This window comes from Scyliorhinus torazame, chromosome 5, assembly GCF_047496885.1.
Source record: "Scyliorhinus torazame isolate Kashiwa2021f chromosome 5, sScyTor2.1, whole genome shotgun sequence".
Classification (NCBI taxonomy): Eukaryota; Metazoa; Chordata; class Chondrichthyes; order Carcharhiniformes; family Scyliorhinidae; genus Scyliorhinus; species Scyliorhinus torazame.
Window position 1 is genome coordinate 106,096,061 of NC_092711.1, and position 27,276 is coordinate 106,123,336.

General features: G+C 47.4%; 1 protein-coding gene across 1 annotated transcript in view; it reads left to right on the plus strand.

Annotated features, from left to right (window-relative positions):
* The first annotated feature begins 902 nt into the window (after positions 1-902).
* LOC140417836 (uncharacterized) overlaps positions 903-27,276 on the plus strand; it is a 36,093-nt gene continuing 9,719 nt past the window's right edge. Inside the window, exons 1-5 of the mRNA XM_072501285.1 lie at positions 903-1,054; positions 1,948-3,886; positions 21,907-21,922; positions 22,812-22,907; positions 24,890-24,973. Of these exons, the coding sequence (XP_072357386.1) occupies positions 2,736-3,886; positions 21,907-21,922; positions 22,812-22,907; positions 24,890-24,973 (1,347 nt within the window). The 5' untranslated portion in view covers positions 903-1,054; positions 1,948-2,735. The remainder of the gene's footprint in view (positions 1,055-1,947; positions 3,887-21,906; positions 21,923-22,811; positions 22,908-24,889; positions 24,974-27,276) is intronic.

Here is a 27,276-nt window from a genome sequence, read left to right on the forward strand (position 1 = left end):
GGCGCCTGTTCGGGGAGGCTGTTACGGGAAGCAAATGTTTACAGGCCTGGGATGAAAACTATCCCTCAGCCTCAGAGACAGGATACGATGAACCCTTTCTAATTTGAAATGCCCAGGCTTCAAATCCAGTTGCGAAAACGTGGCAGTCGGTCCTTAAAGAACCTCACGGGAGCCTTACCCTCCACACTAAATGGGCAGAAAATAACAGAATTTATGGGCAGCATGGTAGCACAGTGGTTAGAACAACTGCTTCACAGCACCAGGGTCCCAGGTTCGATTCCCGGCTTGGGTCAGTATCTGTGCGGAGTCTGCACGTTCTCCCCGTGTCTGTGTGGGTTTCCTCTGGGCTCTCCAGTTTCCTCCCACAGTCCAAAGATGTGCAGGTTAGGTGGATTGGCCACGATAAATTGCCCTTAGTGTCCAAATAAAAGGTTAGGTGGGGTTACTGGGTTCCGGGGATGGGGGGGGAGGTATGGGCTTGGCTGGGGTGCTGTTTCCAAGGTGCAGACTCGATGGGCCGCGTGGCCTCCTTCTGCCCTGTAAATTCTATGATGACCATCTGACAGGCAATGACTCGGATGTTCTTTCTCTGACCCTCAGTTCTCCAAATCCTCCAGGACCTCCGCCACGCCACTCGGCTGGTTTTCAAAGGATTGAATTCTTGCCTCCGTCGAGGAGGCATCTTGCTGAACGTTCAGGATTCTCTCCTCCGGATCATCGAGCCTCTTCATGGAGCTTTGCAGCTGGTGCTCACAAGCTCACAGATATTGAGTCAGCACACTCCGCCTCTGGTCAGTAACACGGATAATGTCGGCAGCCATAATTTTCGCCGCCTCCCAGAGCCCCGGAGAGCGCGGGGTCGATAGACCTCCTGAGGGTCAGGCCGCCATGTTGAAAAGGCGGCTCCATTCCCGCTGAATCCACCTGCGCTGTTTTATCGACGCATTTCTTGATTCCTTTTGGCAGAATCCTACCAAACTAAACCCTGACATCTTCCAGGGACACGATCACAATATTAATTCAAGGATTAGGTAGATGGGAGCCGGGCAATCAGGTAAGTGACAGATTATAGGTGAGTGGTGCCAGAACCTGCGGAAAAACAGCTACTCCAGCTCCCATCTCACAAACCCGACATCCCCCCCCCCTCACACAGACTTCTAATTGATGAGGGTGTCGAGGGTTATGGGGAACTGGCAGGTAAATGGAGAGAAAGCTGAAATGAGGAGGGATCTCTTTACTCGAAGATGTGGTGAAGCTTTGGAAATCTGTACCCCAGAGGATTTACAGTGCAGAACGACACCATTAGGCCCATTGACTCTGCATCACCCTTGGAAAGAGCACCCTACTTAAGCCCACACCTCCACCTAGCCCCGTAACCCAATAACCCCATCTAACCTTTTTGGACACTAAGAGCAATTTAGCATGGCCAATCCACCTAACCTGCACATCTTTGGACCATGGGAGGAAACCGGAGCACCCGGAGGAAACCCACGCAGACACACCGAGAACGTGCAGACAGTGACCCAAGCCGGGAATCGAACCTGGGACCCTGGAGTTGTGAAGCAACAGTGCTAACCACTGTGCTGACCATTGTGATAGGGGGATAGTGCAGGAAAACAGTGCTGAGGTTGGTCAGCCAATGATCCCATTGAATGGTTCAGGTTCGATGGGCCGAATGGCCGCCTGCAGTTCATATTTGTTGTGATCTCCTGGACAGGAAGCTGTGAGCTTGGATCTGTCAATCAACATGAATCAGCACCTTCAGGAGAATTGGGAGGGTGAATATTAGATACAGCAGAGTGAGAATGGAGGGAGATTGTGTGGGATGGAGATTTACAGCTTTCGCGGAATAAGAGAGAGGAAAAATGTTCCATAGAAACGAGAATTGTCTGTTCTAAGTTTCGATCCTGTACTGACAATGATGAATTTTGTCAATTATTTTTACAGGATATTAGATGAGGAAGAATTACAGACAGAAATCTCAAACATTACGTCTCGATCTGAGAGAGTCACTCGATTCCCTGGAGCCTGAACATCATCGGCCTTTGAATCTAGAAGGAGAAATGTTTACCCGAATTGTCCCCTAAAGATTTCAAACATCAGTGTGACTGGAAAAGCACCGAGACCCACACAACACACACCCGAGTGAGAGTGTTCCAGTGAACTGACTGTGGAAACATCAGTGTGACAGGAAAAGCACCGAGACCCACACAACACACACCCGAGTGAGAGTGTTCCAGTGAACTGACTGTGGAAACATCAGTGTGACAGGAAAAGCACCGAGACCCACACAACACACACCCGGGTGAGAGAGTTCATAGACTCCCAGAATTTACAGTGCAGAAGGAGGCCGTTTGGCCCATCGAGTCTGCACCAGCCCTTGGAAAAATCAGCCTGCCTAAGCCCACACCTCCATCCTATCACCGTAACCCAATAACCGCACCCAACCTTTTTCGACACTCAGGGCAATTTAGCATGGCCAATCCACCTTACCTGCACATCTTTGGACTGTGGGAGGAAACCGGAGCACCCGGAGGAAACCCACGCAGACACGGGAGAAAGTGCAGACTCCGCACAGACAGTTCCAGCGAACTTACTGTGGAAAGAGCTTTAACCAGTTCCACAGCCTGAATAGACATAACATTCAAAGCAGGGAGAGACCATACCCGTGTTGTGTCTGTGGAAGAGGCTTCAATTGATCATCCAACCTGGAGAGACACGAGGAGACCCAAAACATGGAGAAACCATGGAAATGTGGGGACTGTGGGAAGGGATTCCGAGCCCCATCTGAGCTGGAGACTCATCGACGCAGTCACACTGGGGAGAGGCCATTCACCTGCTCTCAGTGTGGGAAGGCATTCAGTCAGTTATCTAACCTTCAGGCACACCAGCGAGTTCACACTGGGGAGAGGCCATTTACCTGCTCTCAGTGTGGGAAAGGATTCTGTGATTCGTCCCACCTATTGAGACACCAGCGAGTTCACACTGGGGAGAAGCCATTCACCTGCTCTCAGTGTGGAAAGGGATTCACTCAGTTATCCCACCTGCGCATTCACCAGCGAGTTCACGCTGGAGAGAAGCCATTCGCCTGCTCTCAGTGTGGGAAAGGATTTACTGAGTTATCCACCCTGCGGAGACACCAGCGAGTTCACACTGGGGAGAGGCCATTCACCTGCTCTCAGTGTGAGCAGAGATTCATTGATTTATCCGCCCTGCGGCAACATCAGCGATTACACACTGGGGAGAGGCCATTCACCTGCTCTCAGTGTGGGAAGGGATTCAGTGATTCATTCACCCTGCTGAAACATCAGCGAGTTCACACTGGGGAGAGGCCATTCACCTGCTCTCAGTGTGGGAAGGGATTCACTCAGCCATCCAACCTGCAGACACACCAGCGAATTCACACTGGGGAGAGGCCGTTCACCTGCTCTCAGTGTGGGAAGGGATTCACTCAGTTATCCACCCTGAAGACACACCAGCAAATTCATACTGGGGAGACACTGTTCACCTGCTCTCAGTGTGGGAAGGGACTCACTCGGTTATCTCACCTGCAGAGACACCAGCGAGTTCACACTGGGGAGAGACCATTCACCTGCTCTCAGTGTGGAAAGGGATTCACTCAGTTATCTCACCTGCAGACACACCAACGAGTTCACACTGGGGAGAGGCCATTCACCTGCTGTCAGTGTGGGAAGGGATTCACTCAGTTATCCGACCTGCGGACACACCAGCGAATTCACACTGGGGAGAGGCCATTCACCTGCTCTCAGTGTGGGAAGAGATTCACTCAGTTATCCACCCTGCAGTCACACCAGCGAGTTCACTCTGGGGAGAGACCGTCCACCTCTCAATGTGCGATGGGATTCCTTGCTTCAGCGCACCTGCTGTGACACCAACAATTTCACAATCGATTACAGGGGTTGGATTCTGCTGTTATTGTTTCTGCTCTACACCCAGGACTGCATTTTGTTCATTCTGACAGGTGGTCAGTGGGGATGGTTGGAGGGTTTCTTTCTGCTGGACTGGCCAGTCTCACCACTTTGCCTCCAGTGGGCTGATGGTCTTTGAGCCTTGTTGCTAATACCTGGCATCAAATTGCACAAGGATCACAGTGTGAAAGGATGTTTGGAAGTTTGAAGATATTTAGTTCCTATTTCTGTTTGGAACCCCCCAAAGCATGCCACACTGCCATGGAGATGAGCCCTGGTAGTTACATGATTCTTTTGTTTAATTTATCTGGGTGTTCCTCACAGAAGAAAACTATCAGGGTGTGAGGGGCAAGTTGTCTGAGGTTGACTGGAATCTGATTGGTACAGGGAATACCTAATGTTTAAGGAATTATATATTTATCAGGGGTCGGTTAGGTTAGTTGGCAGGATGACTGGTTTGTGATGCAGAGCAAGGCCAACAGTGAGGATTCAACTCCCGTACTGGCTGAGTTTATTCATGAAGGCCCCACCTTCTCAACCAGGCCCCTTGCCTGAGGTGTGCTGACCCTCAGGTTAAATCACCTCCAGTCAACTCTCTCTCTGTCAAAGGGGAGAGCAGCCTATGGTCCTCTGGGATTTTTGCAACTTTTATTTTGCATATATACAACAAATATAGATTCCTTTAAGGAACAAAAATCTAACAGGAAAAGTGATGTAACCGGGGTGAACAAGAAAAGTTAAAGATTCCACGAGATCCATTCGAATTCAGCAAATGAGGATCAAGAAACTGATGGGAGCAAACTGGCAAGAAACATAAAAACTGACTGGAAAAGCTTCTCCAGGAATGTGAAAAGGAAAAGATTAGCAAAGACCAATGTGGGTCCATTCCAGGCAGAGACAGGAGAGTTTATAATGGGGAGTAAGGAAATGGCAGAGAAACTAAACAATGTGTGTCTGACTTCACAGAGGAAGATACAGAAATTGTCCCCAAAACACCAGAGAACCAAAGGACTGGCAGAGATTAGTATTGGTGAAAAAGTCGTACTGGAGAAATTACTGGGCTTGAAAGTGAATAAATCCCCAAAAGCTGATGATCAACATCCCAGAGTGTTGAACGAGGTGGCTGTAGAGATCTCTATTCCTCATTCTAAATTCTCCTGACTCTATCTGGAATGGACAAAACTTTGCCTGAGCCAAATGTTTCCTTTTTACGTAACCAGAAACACTTTTACAGTCTATTTTTATGTATTTTGCCGGTTCACATTCTATTCTCCCTTTTCTTTTTCCTCGGTGCCTTGGTCGAAGAACGGAAGTAAATCCTCGAAAATGAATCCTCACTTGGACAAATTCTGAGACAATTAAGTTTCGACTTCCAGGACAGAGTAACTATAATTGTGGAGTGTGATTTTAGATTGTGTAACAGGACAAAGTTCTAGTTTATAGTTTACTGTGTAGGTTTCCAAGTTAAAGTAGCTTCTAGTTTGTTTGTTGTATTAAAAGTCATAAAACTTGAAGTGCTGTCGTCTGATCCTTTCATTTGTTGACTGGGAGTTTGATTTTTTAATAAGAAGTTGGTGACCTTTATGGGGGTCCAAATCCACAAGTTTTGTCTTCCTATTTGAGCCTCGGGCACCTTTCTGTCTCTATTGCTCGCGTCAATGACAGCCAGGTGATGGAGCTGAGGGCTGACTTTCGCTGAATTTAGCTGAGAATAACGGGGCCTGTTCCCCAGTAGGGGAACTGCCATGGGCGTCGCTACTAGAGCCAGAAAGTTGCTGGAGGCTTGACTGAAATGAAGTGAAATGAAAATCGCTTATTGTCACAAGTAGGCTTCAAATGAAGTTACTGTGAAAAGCCCCTTGTCGCCACATTCCGGCGCCTGTTCGGGGAGGCTGGTACGGGAATTGAACCATGCTGCTGGCCTGCCTTGGTCTGCTTTAAAAGCCAGCGATTTATCCCTGTGCTAAACTGGGAACTGGACCTCTAACCAATCAGGTTTTGGGAGGGGGGTGACAGGGGATGACGATGATGTGACCCCCAAGGTTCAGTACCCCCGTGTCCCAAGCGGGAAGTCACGGGAACAGGGTACAGAGGAGCTGAAGGGAATCCATGTGTGACCAGAACATTGTGAACATCCTGTTACTCTGGTTGTCTTTGATCCTCAAGTAATTTTCAGTTAGTTTTTTTAACCATGTTTCTGTTTCATCAATAAACCTTTAACAGGAAAATATTTGAATTTGTTGGACTTTTCCTGATTAAATTGGTTCACTTTCGGGTAAGTGGGTGAGAGGGCTTGGCAGGCTCTTGAACAGAAAGTGAGTCCCTATGAGGCAATTGGCAAAGGAGCCAGAGGGGTCGAGCAGATTTTATTTTTCTTTTGACACAGTGTTTGAAAATGCAATTCAGGGAATCAATCGTGATTGACTAATTTATCAAGGTTCTCTGAGGAAGTAACAAGGGATGTCAATAAAGGGGAACCTGTAGATGTGCTTTATCTGGATTTCCAGAAGGTATTTCCCATTGTGCCACATCAAAGGTTATTACACAAAATAAGAGCTCATGGTTTGGGGGCAACATATCAGCATGGATAGAGGATTGGTTAGCGAACAGGAAGCAGCCAGTAGGTATAAATGGGTCATTTCTGGGTGGGTAAGATGTGACAAGTGGAATGTCACCAGGATCAGTGCTGGGCTCTCACCCATTTACAATCGGTATGAATGTGGTGGATGACGGGATTGAATGGCGGCTAAATTTTCTGATCCCTCAAAGACAGGTCGGAAAGTAATTTGTGAAGTGGATTGAAGGAGTCTGCAAGTCAACACCATAATCCCAGCCAAACTCCTATCAAAGCTCCAAAACCTAGGACTTGGCTCCCCACTCTGCAACTGGATCCTCGATTTTCTGACCAACAGACCACAGTCAGTAAGAATGAACAACAACACCTCCTCCACAATAGTCCTCAACACTGGCGCCCCGCAAGGCTGCATACTTAGCCCCCTACTCTACTCCCTGTACACACACGACTGCGTGGCAAAACTTGGTTCCAACTCCATCCACAAGTTTGCTGATGATATGACCATAGTGGGCCGGATCTCGAATAACGATGAGTCCGAATACAGGAGGGAGATAGAGAACTGAGTGGAGTGGTGTAGCGACAACAATCTCTCCCTCAATGCCAGCAAAACTAAAGAGCTGGTAATTGACTTCAGGAAACAAAGTACTGTACACACCCCTGTCAGTATCAACGGGGCTGAGGTGGAGATGGTTAGCAGTTTCAAATTCCTAGGGGTGCACATCTACAAAAATCTGTCCTGGTCCACCCACGTTGATGCTACCACCAAGAAAGCACAACAACGCCTATACTTCCTCAGGAAACTAAGGAAATTCGGCATGTCCACATTGACTCTTACCAACCTTTACAGATGCACCATAGAAAGCATCCAATCAGGCTGCATCACAGCCTGGTATGGCAACTGCTCTGAAGCAAGAAACTTCAGAGAGTCGTGAACACCGCCCAGTCCATCACACAAACCTGCCTCCCGTCCATTGACTCCATCGACACCTCCCGCTGCCTGGGGAAAGCGGGCAGTATAATCAAGGTTTAGAGTAGGGAATATACAGTGAATGGTAGAACCCTCAAGAGTATTGAAAGTCAAAGAGATCTAGGAGTACAGGTCCACAGGTCATTGAAAGGGGCAACACAGGTGGAGAAGGTAGTCAAGAAGGCATACGGCATGCTTGCCTTCATTGGCCGGGGCATTGAGTATAAGAATTGGCAAGTCATGTTGCAGCTGTATAGAACCTTAGTTAGGCCACACTTGGAGTATAGTGTTCAATTCTGGTCTCCACACTACCAGAAGGATGTGGAGGCTTTAGAGAGGGTGCAGCAGAGATTTACCAGAATGTTGCCTGGTATGGAGGGCATTAGCTATGAGGAGCGGTTGAATAAACTCGGTTTGTTCTCACTGGAATGAAGGAGGTTGAGGGGAGACCTGATAGAGGTCTACAAAATTATGAGGGGCATAGACAGAGTGGATAGTCAGAGGCTTTTCCCCAGGGTAGAGGGGTCAATTACTAGGGGGCATAGGTTTAAGGTGAGGGGCAAGGTTTAGAGTAGATGTACGAGGCAAGTTTTTTACGCAGAGGGTAGTGGGTGCCTGGAACTTGCTACCGGAGGAGGTGATGGAAGTAGGGACGATAGTGACATTTAAGGGGCATCTTGACAAATACATGAATAGGATGGGAATAGAGGGATACGGACCCAGGAAGTGTAGAAGATTGTAGTTTAGTCGGGCAGCATGGTCGGCACGGGCTTGGAGGGCCTAAGGGCCTGTTCCTGTGCTGTACATTTCTTTGTTCTTTGTATCCCTCCCACCCGGCTTACTCACTCTTCCAACTTCTTCCATCGGGCAGGAGATACAGAAGTCTAAGAACACGCACGAACAGACTCAAAAACAGCTTCTTCACCACTGTCACCAGACTCCTAAATGACCCTCTTATGGACTGATTTCATTAACAATACACCCTGTATGCTTCATCCGATGCCAGTGCTTTTGTAGTTACATTGTATATGTTGTGTTGCCCTATTATGTATTTTCTTTTATTCCCTTTTCTTCTCATGTACTTAATGATCTGTTGAGCTGCTCGCAGAAAGATACTTTTCACTGTACCTCGGTACAGTGACAATAAACAAATCCAATCCAATCCAAAGGACTACAAATAGGTTAAGTGTCTGGGCAAAAAACTGACAGATGGAGCACAACTTGGGAAAATGTGAATTGTCCACTTTGTCAGGAAGTATTAATAAAACAATGTTATTTAAATGGAGAGAGATTGCAGAACTCTGAGGTACAGAGGGATCGGGGTGCCCGATCCCAAGTTAGTCTGCAGGTACAGCAAGTGATTGGGAAGGTCCATGGAATATTATTGTTTATTGCAAAGGAAATCTAATATAAATGTAGGGATGTTTTGCTGCAGTTGTATATTCATAGAGGTTTACAGCATGAAAACAGGCCCTCCGGCCCAAATTGTCCATGCCGCCCAGTTTTTACCACTAAGCTCATCCCAATTGCCTACATTTGGCCCATACCCCACTATACCAGCATTCCCACATAACTGTCTAAATGCTTGTACCCACCTCTACTACTGCCTCTGGCAGTTCGTTCCAGATACTCGCCACCCTCTGTGTGAAAAGAATTTCCGCTCTGGTCTCTTTTATATCTCTCTCCTCTCACCTTAAACCTATGCCCTCTAGTTTTAGACACCCCTACCTTTGGGAAAAGATGTTGACTATCTACCTCATCTATGCCCCTCATTATTTTACAGACCTCTATAAGATCAGGCCTAAGCCCTCTATGCTCCAGGGTAATAAGTCAAAGAACAAAGAACAAAGAACAAAGAAATGTACAGCACAGGAACAGGCCCTTCGGCCCTCCAAGCCCGTGCCGACCATACTGCCCGACTAAGCTACAATCTTCTACACTTCCTGGGTCCGTATCCTTCTATTCCCATCCTATTCATATATTTGTCAAGATGCCCCTTAAATGTCCCTATCGTCCCTGCCTCCACTACCTCCTCCGGTAGTGAGTTCCAGGCACCCACTACCCTCTGCGTAAAAAACTTGCCTCGTATATCTACTCTAAACTTTGCCCCTCTCACCTTAAACCTATGCCCCCTAGTAATTGACCCCTCTACCCTGGGGAAAAGCCTCTGACTATCCACTCTGTCTATGCCCCTCATAATTTTGTATACCTCTATCAGGTCGCCCCTCAACCTCCTTCGTTCCAGTGAGAACAAACCGAGTTTATTCAATCGCTCCTCATAGCTTATGCCCTCCATACCAGGCAACATTCTGGTAAATCTCTTCTGCACCCTCTCTAAAGCCTCCACATCCTTCTGGTAGTGTGGCGACCAGAATTGAACACTATACTCCAAGTGTGGCCTAACTAAGGTTCTATACAGTTGCAACATGACTTGCCAATTCTTATACTCAATGCCCCGGCCAATGAAGGCAAGCATGCCGTATGCCTTCTTGACTACCTTCTCCACCTGTGTAGCCCCTTTCAGTGATCTGTGGACCTGTACTCCTAGATCTCTTTGACTTTCAATACTCTTGAGGGTTCTACCATTCACTGTATATTCCCTACCTGCATTAGCCCTTCCAAAATGCATTACCTCACATTTGTCCAGGTTAAACTCCATCTGCCATCTCTCCGCCCAAGTCTCCAGACAATCTAAATCTAAGTCCTGGCCGCATCCGAGTAAATCTCTTATGCACTCTTTCTAGTTTAATAATATCCTTTCTATAATAGCACCAGAACTGTACACAATACTCCAAGTGTGGTCTTATTAATGTCTTGTACAAATTCAGCAAGACGTTCCAACTCCTGTATTCAATGTTCTGACCAATGAAATCAAGTATGCCAAATACCTTCTTCTTCACCCTGACCATCTGTGACTCCACTTTCAAGGAGCTATGAACCGGTACTCCTCGATCTCTTTGTTCTATAACTCTCCCCAACTCCCTACCACTCACTGAGTAGGTTCTGCCCTGATTCAATCTACCATAATGCATCACACTCACATTTATCTAAACTGGTACTAACGACATAGGCAGGAAGGGGCATGAGGTCCTGCAGCAGGAGTTCAGGGAGCTAGGCAGAAAGATAAAAGACAGGACCTCTAGGGTTGTAAACTCAGGATTACCCCCTGTGCCACATGCCAGGAGGCTAGAAATAGGAAGATAGAGCAGCAAAACACGTGGCTAAACAGCTGGTGTAGGAGGGAGGGTTTCCGATATCTGGACCACTGGGAGGTCTTCCGGGGCAGGTGTGACCTATATAAGAAGGACGGGTTGCATCTAAACTGGAGAGGCATAAATATCCTGGCCGCGGGGTTTGCTAGTGTCACACGGGAGGGTTTAAACTAGTATGGCAGGGGGGTGGGCACAGGAGCAATAGGTCAGAAGGTGAGAGCATTGAGGGAGAACTAGGGAATAGGGACAGTGTGGCTCTGAGGCAGAGCAGACAGGGAGATGTTGCTGAACACAGCGGGTCTGGTGGCCTGAAGTGCATATGTTTTAATGCAAGAAGTATTACGGGTAAGGCAGATGAACTTAGAACTTGGTTTAGTACTTGGAACGATGATGTTGTTGCCATTACAGAGACCTGGTTGAGGGAAGGGCAGGATTGGCAGCTAAATGTTCCAGGATTTAGATGTTTCAGGCGGGATAGCGGGGGATGTAAAAGGGATGGCGGAGTTGCGCTACTGGTTAGGGAGGATATCACAGCTGTACTAGGGGAGGACACCTCAGAGGGCAGTGAGGCTATATGGGTAGAGATCAGGAATAAGAAGGGTGCAGTCACAATGTTGGGGGTTTACTACAGGCCTCCAAACAGCCAGCGGGAGATAGAGGAGCAGATAGGTAGACAGATTTTGGAAAAGAGTAAAAACAACAGGGTTGTGGTGATGGGAGACTTCAACTTCCCCAATATTGACTGGGACTCACTTAGTGCCAGGGGCTTAGACGGGGCAGAGTTTGTAAGGAGCATCCAGGAGGGCTTATTAAAACAATATGTAGACAGTCCAACTAGGGAAGGGGCGGTATTGGACCTGGTATTGGGGAATGAGCCCGTCCAGGTGGTAGAAGTTTCAGTAGGGGAGCATTTCGGGAACAGTGACCACAATTCAGTAAGTTTTAAAGTGCTGGTGGACAAGGGTAAGAGTGGTCTTCGGGTGAATGTGCTAAATTGGGGGAAGGCTAATTATAACAATACTAGGCGGGAACTGAAGAACCTAGATTGGGGGCGGATGATTGAGGGCAAATCAACATCTGACATGTGGGAGGCTTTCAAGTGTCAGTTGAAAGGAATTCCAGTGATGAAGAAGGATAAATACGGCAATTTTGGGGAATCTTGGATAACGAGAGATATTGTAGGCCTCGTCAAAAAGAAAAAGGAGGCATTTGTCAGGGCTAAAAGGCTGGGAACAGACGAAGCCTGTGTGGAATATAAGTAAAGTAGGAAGGAACTTAAGCAAGGAGTCATGATGGCTAGAAGGGGTCACAAAAAGTCATTGGCAAATAGGATTAAGGAAAATCCCAAGGCTTTTTACACGTACATAAAAAGCAAGAGGGTAGCCAGGGAAAGGGTTGGCCCACTGAAGGATAGGCAAGGGAATCTATGTGTGGAGCCAGAGGAAATGGGCGAGGTACTAAATGAATACTTTGCATCAGTATTCACCAAAGGGAAGGAATTGGTAGATGTTGAGTCTGGAGAAGGGTGTGTACATAGCCTGGGTCACATTGAGATCCAAAAAGACGTGGTGTTGGGCGTCTTAAAAAATATTAAAGTAGATAAGTCCCCAGGGCCTGATGGGATCTACCCCAGAATACTGAAGGAGGCTGGAGAGGAAATTGCTGAGGCCTTGACAGAAATCTGGATCCTCACTGTCTTCAGGTGATGTCCCGGAGGACTGGAGAATAGCCAATGTTGTTCCTCTGTTTAAGAAGGGTTGCAAGGGTAATCCAGGGAACTACAGGCCGGTGAGCCTTACTTCAGTGGTAGGGAAATTACTGGAGAGAATTCTTCGAGACAGGGTCTACTCCCATTTGGAAGTAAATAGACATATTAGTGAGAGACAGCATGGTTTTGTGAAGGGGAGGTAGTGTCTCACTAACTTGATAGAGTTTTTCGAGGATGTCACAAAGATGATTGATGCAGGTAGGGCAGTGGATGTTGTCTATATGGACTTCAGTAAGGCCTTTGACAAGGTACCTCATGGTAGACTAGTACAAAAGGTGAAGTCACACAGGGTCGGGTGAGCTGGCAAGGTGGATACAGAACTGGCTAGGTCATAGAAGGCAGAGAGTAGCAATGGAAGGATGCTTTTCTAATTGGAGGGCTGTGACCAGTGGTGTTCCGCAGGGATCAGTGCTGGGACCTTTTCACTATATATATATATATATAAATGATTTGGAGGAAAATGTAACTGGTCTGATTAGTAAGTTTGTAGACGACACAAAGATTAGTGGAATTGCGGATAGCGATGAGGACTGTCAGAGGATACAGCAGGATTTAGATTGTTTGGAGACTTGGGCGGAGAGATGGCAGATGGAGTTTAATCCGGACAAATGTGAGGTAATGCATTTTGGAAGGTCTAATGCAGGTAGGGAATATACAGTGAATTGTAGAACCCTCAAGAGTATTGAATTTCAGAGAGATCTAGGTGTACAGGTCCACAGGTCACTGAAAGGGGCAACACAGGTGGAGAAGGTAGTCAAGAAGGCATACGGCATGCTTGCCTTCATTGGCCGGGGCATTGAGTATAAGAATTGGCAAGTCATGTTGCAGCTGTATAGAACCTTAGTTAGGCCACACTTGGAGTATCGTGTTCAATTCTGGTCGCCACACTACCAGAAGGATGTGGAGGCTTCAGAGAGGGTGCAGAAGAGATTTACCAGAATGTTGCCTGGTATGGAAGGCATTAGCTATGAGGAGCGGTTGAATAAACTCGTTTTGTTCTTACTGGAACGACGGAGGTTGAGGGGCGACCTGATAGAGGTCTACAAAATTATGAGGGGCATAAACAGAGTGGATAGTCAGAGGCTTTTCCCCATCGTAGAGGGGTTAATTACTAGGGGGCATAGGTTTAAGTTGAGTGGGGCAAGGTTTAGTGTAGATGTCCGAGGCAAGTTTTTTACACAGAGGGTAGTGGGTGCCTGGAACTCGCTACCGGAGGAGGTGGTGGAAGCAGGGACGATAGTGACATTTAAGGGGCATCTTGACAAATACATGAATAGGATGGGAATAGAGGGATACGGACCCAGAAAGTGTAGAAGATTGTAGTTTAGTCGGGCAGCATGGTCGGCACGGGCTTGGAGGGCCGAAGGGCCTGTTCCTGTGCTGTACATTTCTTTGTTCTTGTTGTTCGAAACTCCATCTGCCATTCATTTGTCCGCTGGCCCAATTGATCAAGTTCCGTTGCAATCCTAAATAACCTTCTTCACTCGTCATTATGCCACCAACCTTGGTGTCATTTGCAAACTTACTAACCATGCCTCCTACATTCTCATCAAAATCATTAATATAAATAACAAATAAAGTGGACCCATAATTGATCCCTGAGGCACACCGCTGGTCCCAGGCCTCCAGTTTGAAAAACAACCTTCTACAACCATCCTTTGTCTTCTGTCATCAAGCCAATTTTGCATGCAATTGGCTACCTGAAAATGAAATGAAAATCGCTTATTATCACAAGTAGGCTTCAAATGAAGTTACTGTGAAAAGCCGCTGGTCGCCACAGTCCGGCGCCTGTTCGGGGAGGCTGGTACGGGAATTGAACCTGCGCTGCTGGCCAGCATTGGTCTGTTTTAATTGTCAGCTATTTAGCCCTGTGTGAACCAGCCCCTGAACCTACCTCACCCTGGATCCGTGAGATTTAACTTGTGCAACAACCTACCATGCGGTACCTTGACAAAGGCTGTGCAAAGTCCATGTTGACAACATCGACTGCACTACCCTCATCTACCTTCAAAAAACACAAATCAAATTCGTGAGACATGATTTTCCACTCAAAGCCATGCTGACTGTCCTTAATCAGTCCTTGCCTCTCTAAATGCCTGTAGATCCTGCCTCTCAGAATACCTTCTGACAACTTACCCCCCACAGACGTTAGGTTCACCGGTCTGTAGTTCCCAGGCTTTTCCCTCTGGCCTTTCTTAAACAAAGGCACAACATTTGCTACCCTCCAATCTTCAGGCACCTCACCTGCGGCTGTCGGCGATTCAAATATGTCTGCTAGGGAACCTGCAATTTTCCCCCGAACCTCCCGCAATATCCTGGGATACATTTCATCAGGTCCCGGGGATTTATCTACCTGGATGTGCTCTCCGCTTTGTGGGTAATCTGCGATCCCAAAACCAAATTTTAACAGTCCCAGCTCTCCATACCTTCCATACTGTCTCTCCTAGCCTTGGCATCTAGGGATGGTTTTGCGAACCTGCCTGTGTATCTGCACCTAGCAGTGTTTGGTGATAGAGAGGAACTGGAGCTTTACTCTGTATCTAACCCCGTGCTGCACCTGGCCTGGGAGTGTTTGATGGGGACAGTGCCGAGGAGGATATACTTTGTATCTAACCTTGTGCTATACCTATCGTGGGAGTGTTTGATGGGGACAGCATCGAGGGAGATTTACTCTGTATCTAACACCATACTTTATCAGCCTTGGGAATGTTTCATGGGACAATGTAGGGGGAGCTGTGCTGTAACTGATTGGAGAATGGTTCAAGCTGGCACTTGGTACTCATCCATCTAACCTGTGCATCTTTGGACTGTGGGAGGAAACTGGAGCACCCGGAGGAAACCCACGTAGACACGGGGAGGAAGTGCAAACTCGACACTGTCACCCAAGGCCGGAATCGAACTCCCTCCCTCTGATCTCCAGTCAGCCTCTGTTCGAATGAAAAGAGCCCCAGTTTCTCTAATCTCACCTGATAACTAAAGCCTCTCTTCCCTGGGATCATCTCAGTGAATCTCTTCTGCACCCTCTCCATGGCCTTGACATCCTTCCTGATGTGAGATCCCCAAAAGCTGATCTAATATTCTAACTGCAGCCGAACCAATGATTTGTACAGGTTTACATGACCTCTGTCCTTTTGTACTCCACACCCAGAATTATAAAACGTTGGATCCCATGTGTTTTTTAAACACTTTATCAACTTGTCCTCCCACATTTCAAAGTTTATGTATCTGAACTCGTTTTAGGGTTTTGGAGACATTAACATAACATGGCTGAAATACATTGACATCAAATGTCTGATATAATATGTGTTATGGGAGAGAGAAGTTTAGTCTGAGTTAGAAACTCAAGCAGGTGCTTCACTGCAGACAGATCACCATGGAAACGCTGATCAGACATTCTATTCCACAGAATCGTCCCATTGGAAACTCTAATCGGATCGGGGAGAGGACAGAGTTTGTTTGTTATTAACCTCAACATAAACTTAAACCAGAGTGCATAATGGAACAGATTAAATTCTAATGTGTGATGTTTATAGCTACAGTAATGGAATTATCAGAAATAATAGAATTAATAGGCAGGGTAGTTTAGGGAAAATGAGGAAATTACCGAAGAAACTTAACTGCTGGGAACCAAGAATGTGTCCTTGTAAATCACAGATTAGAGAAATTCCTGCATGAACTGTGTTCCGTACTGGGCACCAAACCTCAGGAAAGATACATTGCACTTGATAACAGTCCAGTACAGATTGACCATGAAGAAGTGAGGCTGGTGAACTGAGTGAATCCCTTCCCACACACGGAGAACATTAACGGTCACTCCTCAGTGTGAACAGGTCGATGAATCTCCAGGTCTGATTAAATCTATTCCATAATCCCCAGATTTCCAAGGTTTCTTCCAGCGTGACTACATATCGTTCGAAAGGTCAGACCATCGGCTAAAACGTCATCCACATTCCGAACACGTGAACTGTTTCTCCCACATTGAACAGGGTCTTTGAACAAAGAACAATACAGCACAGGAACTGGCCCTTCGCCCCTCCAAGCCTGTACGGGTCATAATGCCAACCTTTGCCGAAACCCTCAGCGCGTCCTTGTGTCGTATCCCTCTATACCCATCCTATCCATGACTTTGTCAAGATGCATTTTGAACGCCGTTAATGTACCTGCTTCCACAACCACCCCGTGGCAATGCGTTCCAGGCACTCACCACCCTCTGCGTAAAATAAACTGCCTTGCACATCTCCTCTAAACTTTGCCCCAGGGACCTTAAACCTACGTCCCCTGCTGATTGACCCCTCCACCCTAGGAAAGAGTGCCTGCCCATCCATTCTGTCTATGCCCCTCTTAATCTTGTCGACCTCTATCAGGTCACCACTTAACCTCCGCCGTTCTAATGAAAACAGTCCGCGTCTATTCAGCCTCTCCACATCGCTAACACCCTCCAGTCTAGGCAACATCCTGGTAAACCTCCTCTGCACCCTCTCCAAAGCCTCCACATCCTTCTGGTACTGTGGCGACCAGAATTGTGGACAATATTCCAAGTGCAACCTTAACAAGGTTCTATACAACTGTAGCATGACTTGCCAGTTTTTATATTTGATGCCCTGTCCAATGAAGGCAAGCATTCCGTATGCTTTCTTGAGCACCTTGTCCATTTGTGCTGTGAACTTCAAAGATCTGTGCACATGCACACACAGATCTCTCTGGCTTTCTATATTCCTAGGAGTCTTGCCATTTACGGAATATTTCACATCATAATATAATAATATTCTCCTTAACCAGTAATGCTACTCCCCCACCCCTTTTACATCCCCCTCTATCTCTCCTGGAGCATCTCTATCCTCCAATGTTCAGCTGCAAATCTTACCTTTCCTTTAAACATGTTTCTGTGATAGCCACAACATCGTAATTCCAAGTACTAATAAATGCTCTAAGTACCTCGATCTCCCCGCTATACTTCTGGCGTTGAAACAAATACTCTTCAAACCACTATGTTTGAGCAGACAGGGTGATGTGGTTCTCTTATTTTTGTTCTCCAATTCCCCTTCAGTTATTACACCTTCTACGCTAGCGCTCTGGTTCCCATCCCCCTGCGATACCAGTTTAAATCCTCCCGAATGACTCTAGCAAACCTCCCAACCAGGATATTGGTGCCCCTCCAGTTTAGATGCAACACGTCCTTCTTGTACAGGTCACACCTGCCCCGAGGAGATCCCAGTGGCTGTTCACCCTCCCCCTTCAGGATGTCCTGTGTTCGCTCAGAGACATCCTGGACCCTGGCACCAGGGAGGCAACATACCATCCTGGAGTCTCTTTCCTGCCACATAAGCGCCTGTCTGTGCCCCTTCCTCTCGAGTCCCCTATAGCTATCGATCTCCTGCACTTTGCCCTCCCCTGCTGAGCAGCAGAGCCACTGTTCAGGCTGCTGTTGTTGTTTTCCCCACTGGGCTATCCCTCCCCAACAGTATCCAAAACGGTATACCTGTTAGAGAGGGGAACAGCCATAGGGGATTCCTGCACTCCCTGCCTGCCCTTTATAGCAGTCACCCATCTGTCTGATCCAGTGAACAGACTGTGGAAATAACTAACCAGTTATACAGCCTAAAAAAGAATCACACCATTCACAGCAGGGAGACACCATGCACGTGTCCTGTGTGGACAAGGTTTCAACTGATCATCCAACCTGGAGAGACACAAGGACACCGGCACCATGGAGAAAGTGTGGAAATGTGGGGACTGTGGGAAACGGTTCAAATGTTCATCTCAGCTGGAAAATCATTGACGCAGTCACACTGGGACATAACGCTCACCGGCCTGCAGTTCCCTGGATTATCATTGCTACCCTTCTTAAACAAAGGAACAACATTGGCTATTCTCCAGTCCTCCGGGACATCACCTGAAGACTGTGAGGATCCAAACATTTCTGTCAAGGCCTCAGCAATTTCCTCTCTAGCCTCCTTCAGTATTCTGCGGTAGATCCCATCTGGCCCTGGGGACTTATCTACCTCAATATTTTTCAAGACGCCCAACACCTCGTCTTTTTGGATCTCAATGTGACCCAGGCTATCGACACACCCTTCTCCAAACTCAACATCCACTAATTCCTTCTCTTTGGTGAATACTGATGCAAAGTATTCACTTAGTACCTCGCCCATTTCCTCCAGCTCCACACATAGATTCCCTTGCCTATCCTTCAGTGGGCCAACCCTTTTCCTGGCCACCCTCTTGCTTTTTATGTACTTGGGATTTTCCTTAACCTCTTTGCCAATGACTTTTCGTGCCCCCTTCTAGCCCTCCTGACTTATTGCTTAAGTTCCTTCCTACTTTACTTATATTCCACACAGGCTTTGTCTGTTCCCAGCCTTCTAGTCCTGACAAATGCCTCCTTTTTCTTTTTGACGAAGCCTACAATATCTCTCGTTATCCAAGATTCCCGAAATATGCCATATTTATCCTTCTTCCTCATAGGAACATGCCAGTCCTGAATTCCTTTCAACTGACACTTGAAAGCCTCCCACATGTCAGATGTTGATTTGCCCTCAAACATCCGCCCCCAATCTATGTTCTTCAGTTCCCGCCTAATATTGTTATAATTAGCCTTCCCCCAATTTAGCACATTCATCCTAGGACCACTCTTATCCTTGTCCACCAGCACTTTAAAACTTCCTGAATTGTGGTCACTGTTCCCGAAATGCTCCCCTACTGAAACATCTACCACATGGCCGGGCTCATTCCCCAATACCAGGTCCAGTACCGCCCCTTCCCTAGTTGGACTGTCCACATATTGTTTTAAGAAGCCCTCCTGGATTAGCAAGATCCTTCGCCAGTCTACTAGGGACGCAAAGGCCAGAATGCCGGCCTCTTTCGCCTCCTGCACTCCCTGCCCATCCACTACTCCAAATAGTGCTAACCACCAGCTTGGCTTGACCCGGACTTTCACCACCTTAGATAATGTTCCGACAACTCCCGTCCAGAACCCCTCCAGTGCCGGGCATGACCAAAACATAGGGACATGGTTCGCCGGACTTACTGAGCACCTCCCACATCTGTCCTCCAACCCAAGGAACCTGCCGATCCTGAATCCCTTTCAACTGACACTTGAAAGCCTCCCTCATGTCAGATGTTGATTGACCCTGAAACATCCACTCCCAATCTAGGTTCTTCAGTTCCCGCCTAATATTGGTATAATTAGCCTTTCCCCAATTTAGCACATTCATCCTCGGACCACTCTTATCCTTGTCCACCAGCACTTTTAAACTTACTGAATAGTGGTCACTGTTCCCTAAATGCTCCTGGGTGCTCCTTACAAACTCTGCCCCGTCTAAGCCCCTGGCACTAAGTGAGTCCCAGTCAATATTGGGGAAGTTGAAGTCTCCCATCGCAACAACCCTGTTGTTTTTACTCTTTTCCAAAATCTGTCTACCTATCTGCTCCTCTATCTCCTGCTAGCTGTTGGGAGGCCTGTAGTAAACCCCCAACATTGTGACTGCACCCTTCTTATTCCTGATCTCTACCCATATAGCCTCACTGCCCTCTGAGGTGTCCTCCCGCAGTTCAGCTGTGATATGCTTCCTAACCAGTAGCGCAACTGCACCACCACTTTTACATCCCTCTCTATCCCACCTGAAACATCTAAATCCTGAACATTTAGCTGCCAATCCTCCCCTTCCCTCAACCAGGTCTCTGTAATGGCAACAACATCATAGTTCCAAGTACTAATCCAAGCTCTAAATTCATCTGCCTTACCCATAATACTTCTTGCATTAAAACATATGCACTTCAGGCCACCAGACCCGCTGTGTTCAGCAACATCTCCCTGTCTGCTCTGCCTCAGAGCCACACTGTCCCTATTCCCTAGTTCTCCCTCGATGCTTTCACCTTCTGACCTATTGCTCCGGTGCCCACCCCCTTGCCATACTAATTAAAACCCTCCTGTGTGACACCAGCAAACCCCGTGGCCAGGATATTTATGCCTCTCCAGTTTAGATGCAACCCGTCCTTCTTATCCAGGTCACACCTGCCCCGGAAGAGCTCCCAGTGGTCCAGATAATGGAAACCCTCCGTCCTACACCAGCTGTTTAGCCACGTGTTTAGCTGCTCTATCTTCCTATTTCTAGCCTCACTGGCACGTGGCACAGGGAGTAATCCCGAGATTACAACCCGAGAGGTCCTGTCTTTTAACTTTCTGCTGAGCTCCCTGAAAACCTGCTGCAAGACATCATGCCCCTTCCTGCCTATGTTGTTAGTACCAATATGTACAACGACCTCTGCCTGTTTGCCCTCCCCATTCAGGATGCCTGCTACCCGTTCGGAGACATCCTAGACCCTGGCACCAGGTAGGCAACATACCATCCTGGAGTCTCTTTCACGTCCACAAAAGCGCCTATCTGTGCCCGTGACTATGGAGTCCCCTTTGACTATTGCTCTTCTGTGCTTTGACCCTCCCTTCTGAACAGCAGAGCCAGCCGTGCTGCCACTGCTCTGGCTGCTGCTGTTTTCCCCTGATAGGCTATCCCCCCCGACAGTATCCAAAGAGGGTTCGAGAGGGGGACAACCACAGGGGATCCCTGCACTGACTGCCTGCCCTTTCTGGTGGTCACCCATTTCTCTCCCTGCACCTTGGGTGTGACCACAATTATATAACTGCTATCTATGACGCTTTCAGTCACCTGCATGCTCCTAAGTGCATCCAACTGCTGCTCCAACCGAACGATGCAGTCTGTGAGGAGCTCCAGTTGGGTGCACTTTCTGCAGATGAAGCCATCCGGGACGCTGGACACCTCCTGGACCTGCCACATCTCACAGTCAGAGCACTGCACCCCTCTAATTGACATTGCGTCAATTAATTAGTAACTTAAATTTAAAAGTTTTTAAAAAACGTTACTGTTAACTATATGTTTCCTAGCACTGGATTTCTACTATAAATGTGAAAGCTAAATACAGTACTCTCCGATCTCTGGCTTAGATACTCTTCTAAATTATAATTAAGTAATTAAGTAATTATGTTTAATTGGTTTAACAATGCGTAATTTTTAAATTTAGTTTAGCTTCCCTGCTGTTATTGCTGCTGTTAATCACATACAAGATTGATGGTCTTACAATATTTGGTTATTTCTGCTGATGTCAACAACCCGTATAACTGGCTGCAGTTTAACATTCTGGATTCGTCACTGATTTTTGGGGCTGCAGTGTCTCTTTTTAAAAACATCTTTCCTCTTTATTCAAGATATTTCCCAGGAACACACTTGCAATAGCGTTATGAACTTTTACTTTCATCTTAAATAGTTTTTGGTGCAAAATCTATAATTCAGTTTCTGAAACATTCTACTGTTCTCCAATTGGAAAATGCTGATTAATCATTGCTGACAATTCTTTCTGACTTACACATTCTTCCCTGTGACACCAGCATTATGAAACTAAATTATCAACATGAAATCAAACCGTAAAATATTTTACAGGCTCATCAATAGAAACGTAATCAATCAACATTGTTACCGATGAAGTTTGGAAGTCACTGAGTTGAATCATTTCTGACACAGCAGCAGCAACATTTGGTAAAGGTGGAACCCACAACAAAGACTGGTTTGAGACCCACTTAGCAGCGATGACATCTGTTGTTGAAGCAAAAAGCAAAGCCTACCCGATGCCCAACATAAACCCAAGAGCTAGAACAGTGCTAGAACTTGTTGAAAGACACCTTCATGACCTGCTCCTCCTCTGTTGTTAGGTTGTCGGCTGTACCTCATTTCGAGGGTGACATCTACTCAGGGTCATGTGTTTTCTTGTGTGGTCTTTCTGAGATTGGCGAAGGTGTTTCTCGACCTGCAGATCTTTGGCAGAGATCCCTCTCTGCCTCTTCATTGAGGCATTGGAATTCAAAAGTAATAATAATAATAATATTTATTATTGTCACAAGTAGGCTTACATTATCACTGCAATGAAGTTACTGTGAATATCCCCTAGTCGCCAGTCTCCGGCGCCTGTTCGGGTGAATTCAGAATGACCAATTCACCTAACAAGCAAGTCTTTCGGGGAGAACGTACAGACTCTGCACAGACAGTGACCCAAGCGGGAATCAAACCTGGGACACTGGAGCTGTGAAGCAACAGTGCTAACCACTGTGCTATTGTGCCGTCCTAGTGATGCAGTTTGATGGGCACGCTGTCATGATAGTGACTGATTGGCAGCAAACTCTTGCCAGTCATTACGGTCAATGTTTATTACATAAGTGGGGAGTGAAGAGGCAGGAGTGGAGTACATTCAGAGACAGGCAAGGCAGCACCCAGTTATTAGTCTTGGCCAGAACACCAGCTTTTACAGCATTGTTTCTCCAGAGTTATTAAAGCTTTTGATTGTCTCACAGGAAGGAAACACAGGTTCAGGTGTTGATGGAGACCTCGTGGATCCTCAGCCATCAATCGTAATTATATATAAAATCGAGGATTTGAAATATGTGAAGGTACAATCGATAAGTTTGCAGATGGAAAATTGTTGGTGTGGAAACTAGCGAGGCAAAAGCCTTAAATTATGTGATGATACAGATGGGCTGGTTATATGGGCAGAACAGTGGCAAATTGAATTTAACCAGGAAAAGTGGTAGCTCTTGTACAGAGTCAGTACAGACATGGTGTGCGGGTGACTTCCATCAGTGCTGGATCATTTTAGATAACACTAAACATTCAGTATCACGAGCAAGAGGGAAGAATATGGAGGAATTACTGATTCTGGGATTGAACCCAACAAGAATTTGCATCTTCTGGGGAGGAGAAAAAGGACCCATTGGGGAAAAAAACCTGAAGTTCTGCACTGTTCCACAGGAGAGCAGCATTTAATCATTTTGAGAAATGAAGAATAGCAGAATATGCATTGATAATTTGTTTGATTATTTTATTGGTAATCACGTTATTTTGTATTAACTGCTTGCGATGTCAATGGTGCGGCTATTACCCAACATTCCCTGCGACTGTGAATGTGCCCGAGTCACTCCACAGGAGCCCAGTGCGCAGTCGCAATGCTGGGCGTATCTGGAGCATGCGCAGTGTCACTTTGCTCGGAGGTCCGCGAGTGCGGGAGCGGCCGTTTCGGGCGATGAGAGTTGGTGAGGCGGAGGGAGGAATGGAGCCGGGAGTCGGGGTGGGGAGGGAGTGAAGGCTTCATAAACACCTCCTGCTGGTCACAAGGCCGGAATAAGACCCTGCAAATCCCGCGTTTGCAGCTGCGGAGCTTTTATTCGGTATTTGGCCCAGTTCCACGGCCGCCATCTTTGTTTAGCGGCGCGGCTGAGGGGCCACCTTGATGACGTATCAGAGGCGGTGCTTCCGGATCCTGGTGACCAGGAGAGAAAATCATTGTCTCGATGATTGACAGGCCCCTCCAGAGGGGAAAGGTGCTGCTGCCATGTGTGGCAATCTGAAAAACAAGAATAATAACATCAGAATTAGCAGCAGGAGTAGGATATTCACCCTGCTCTGCCATTCAATAAAGGCATGGCTGATCCCAATGTACCCTGAATTACATTTTCCTGCCTTCCCCAAAAAACCTTGTCAACCCAGTGTATAAAAAAGGACTAACTTAACTTTGAGTTTATTCAGTGACCCAGTGCCACTACTCTCTGGGAAAGAAAATTCCACAAACTCAGCTTTGACAAAGCGTCATCCAGACTCACTGATACTGTCAGACCTGCTGAGATTGTCCAGTATTTTCTGTTTTTGTTTCAGATTCCAGCATCTGCTTTAAAGCAGTAATTTGCTTTTATCCACAGACTGATGACCCTCTGAAAGAAGACATTTGAAAAATGAAATGAAATGAAAATCGCTTATTGTCACAAGTAGGCTTCAAATGAAGTTACTGTGAAAAGCCCCTAGTCGCCACATTCTGGCACCTGTTCTAGGAGGCTGGTTCGGGAATTGAACCGTGCTGCTGGCCTGCTTTAAAAGCCAGTGATTTAGCCCAGTGTGGTAAACCAGCCCCTTTCTCCTTATCTCAGTGTCAAATTGGATAATTCTTATCTTTAAACTGCCCCCCTTAGTTCTTGAATCCCCATGTGGGAAAATATTCTTTCATCAAAAGCCCTCAGAATCTTAGATGTTTCAATAAGATCACCTCTCATTCTTCTAAACTCCACCGGGTACAGACCAAACAGGCTCAATCTTGCTCCATAAAACAAACTCTCCTATCCCAGGAATCAGACTAGTGAAACTTCACTGAACTGCCTCCAATGCATGTATAGCCCACATTATATAATCCTGGGACTGGCAACAGGGGGAAAGAATGTTTGGAACTTCTATCCTGGACTCGAAGAGTGATGGATTTTGGAAACTCCTTTTACCGGGGGTTAGGAGAGGATTTACACCCAGTAAACTCAAACTAAGATAAATGTTTGTCTGATCTTAATTTCTAACCTCAACTAACATTTCTGACCATTGTAATTTCCTTTTACAGCTGCTTCCAAAGCTTCCGATATCTCTCCAGCCGAAGGTTGCAGCAGGAGATTGTAAACTTGGAAACACTGAAATTGTGACAGAGGTGAGTATTATTATTATTTATTATAAATTTAGAGGACCCAATTATTTGTTTCCAATTGAGGGGCAATTTAGCATGGCCAGTCTGAAGCTGGCACTCCCAGTGCAAACTTTGGTGTTGTGAGGTTGTTGCTGTGGTGAAAAGTGGCTGCTGCTCTCTCTCTCTCTCTGTTGCTGCTGCCGTTGCTCAGTTTGCTGCCTGTTTCCAGTGCTGAATGCTGCTGAGCTGCCTGGAGGAAGGAGAGGTGAGAGAAGGAAGGCGAGGGGAGAGAAGGACAACAACAAGGAGGCAACTTCAAAAACAAGATGGGAGTAAAGCCCTTTGGACTGCTTGTTTGCTGGGCCCCTCCCGGGATGAGGGCCCGGCTCTGCCCAGTTCTCCCAACTGATAAGATCTGCCTTCAGCAAGGACAAAACCCTCCATATTCTATCTGGTGTGCTTGTTCCAGCGCAGGGAGGATCGAGTGGGCTGTGTGTTTACTGAGCCCCCTCCCGGACTGAAGACCACACACACCAGCCGGGAGGAAGTGGATTCCATTGGGTGGGTGTTCCAGGGTGGGAGCACGGACTGTTTTGCTGAGTCCTACTTGGGCCGAAGACCTCGCGAACCAGCGCCACTTATCTCCTTGTGAACCTGCTTCTGGGCCTGGTGAAGCATGTCAGTTATGGGTCCAGGCAGCGGGCGACCGAGGGGGTCACCTGACCAGATTGTTTGCCCCTTTTCCGCGACTACACTCACAGCTGGGTGTCCCTAGAAAGGGAGCATGCAGTGTCCATGGGCACCATCATAGCCTCACATGCCCTGTGGGTACCGCAGGGGTTGGGGTGCTTTATTCACCCCTTTAAATGCACTCTCATTAGATTTTTTAAGTTTCTGCTGATCTTTGTCACATTCAGGCAGTGCCCCTAACTGGAGCTGCCCTTTTTGCTTTGTCCCTAAGTTTGTTTCCTTGGTTCTATTTTGTTGGTGGACCTCAAAAGAGTGGCCAATCCACCTAGCCTGCACATCTTTGGGTTGTGGGGGTGAGACCCATGGAGACACAGGGAGAATGTGCAAACTCCACATGGCGGTGACCCGGGGCCGGGATCGAATCTGTGAGGCAGCTGTGCTAGCCACTGCCACCGTGCCACCCTTTATCATGATGGTTCCAGTCCTATTTTATCACACACCTCCCAGTGACACTCACTATAACACAGAAACCTCAAAATATCAATGCTACCTTGCATCTTGCCCTCCTATTATTGTCTAATGATAACAGTAACAGAGTAACACACACCAGAATTGGAATATCAGATAGGTTGTTGTCTAATAATAATAGTGACAGACTTCCGGTGACGGCGGGCGGGAGGCGGCCGCACAATGGAGAGCCCCCGCTCGGGAACGGCAATTTCGGGGCTTTAAGCCCGGTCCCAGGGTCCGCGGAGGCGGCAGAAGAAGGGAGAAGGCACGGAGGAGGCACTGAGAAGACACAGGAGGAAAAAAAGAACAAAGAAAAATGTCGAAGGTGAGCAGAAAAACGGCCGAAAAAAACCCAGCTGGAGGTCCGTCGGGGAGTGGAAAGGTCACCGTGGGGTCACCAGGAAAAATGGAGGCTGGAGCACCAGGGAAGGCCGCACTGCTTACGGCTGAAGAAATAACCAAGGTGATGGCTGCGGAATTTGAAAAGCAGTTGGCGCAGATTGCGAAATGCATGGAGACGGTGAGGAAGGAGATGAGGGAGGCTTTGAGTGTGCTGGTGGAGGAGGCGGTTTCCCCGGTGAGGACGGAGGTGGCGAGCGCAGTGGCGGAGGTGCGAGAGCAAGGGGAGGCGCTGAAGGATGTGGAGGAGACGGTATTGCAGCACGGTGATCAACTTACCTCGATGGGGAAAGAGATGCGGAAGGTGATGGACACGAACAAGAATCTGCGAGGAAAAATGGAAGACCTGGAAAACAGATCCAGGCGACAGAATTTGAGGATTGTGGGGCTGCCCGAAGGAGTTGAAGGCCGAAGCCGACTGAGTATTTTGCCACGATGCTGGCAAAACTACTGGGAGAGGGGGAGGACCCCTCCCGATATGAACTGGATCGGGCTCATCGGTCGTGGAGGCCTGTACCAAAGGCAAGTGAGCCACCAAGGGCATTGACTCTGTGCTTCCGTAGGTACAGTGTGAAGGAGAAGGTCCTGAGCTGGGCCAAGCAGAAGCGGGTGGTGCAGTGGGCTGGAGCTGGTATACGTGTATACCAGGACTTTACGGTGGAGCTGGCAAGGAGGCGGGCTGCCTTCAACCGGGTGAAGAGGGCACTGTACATTAACAAGGTGCGGTG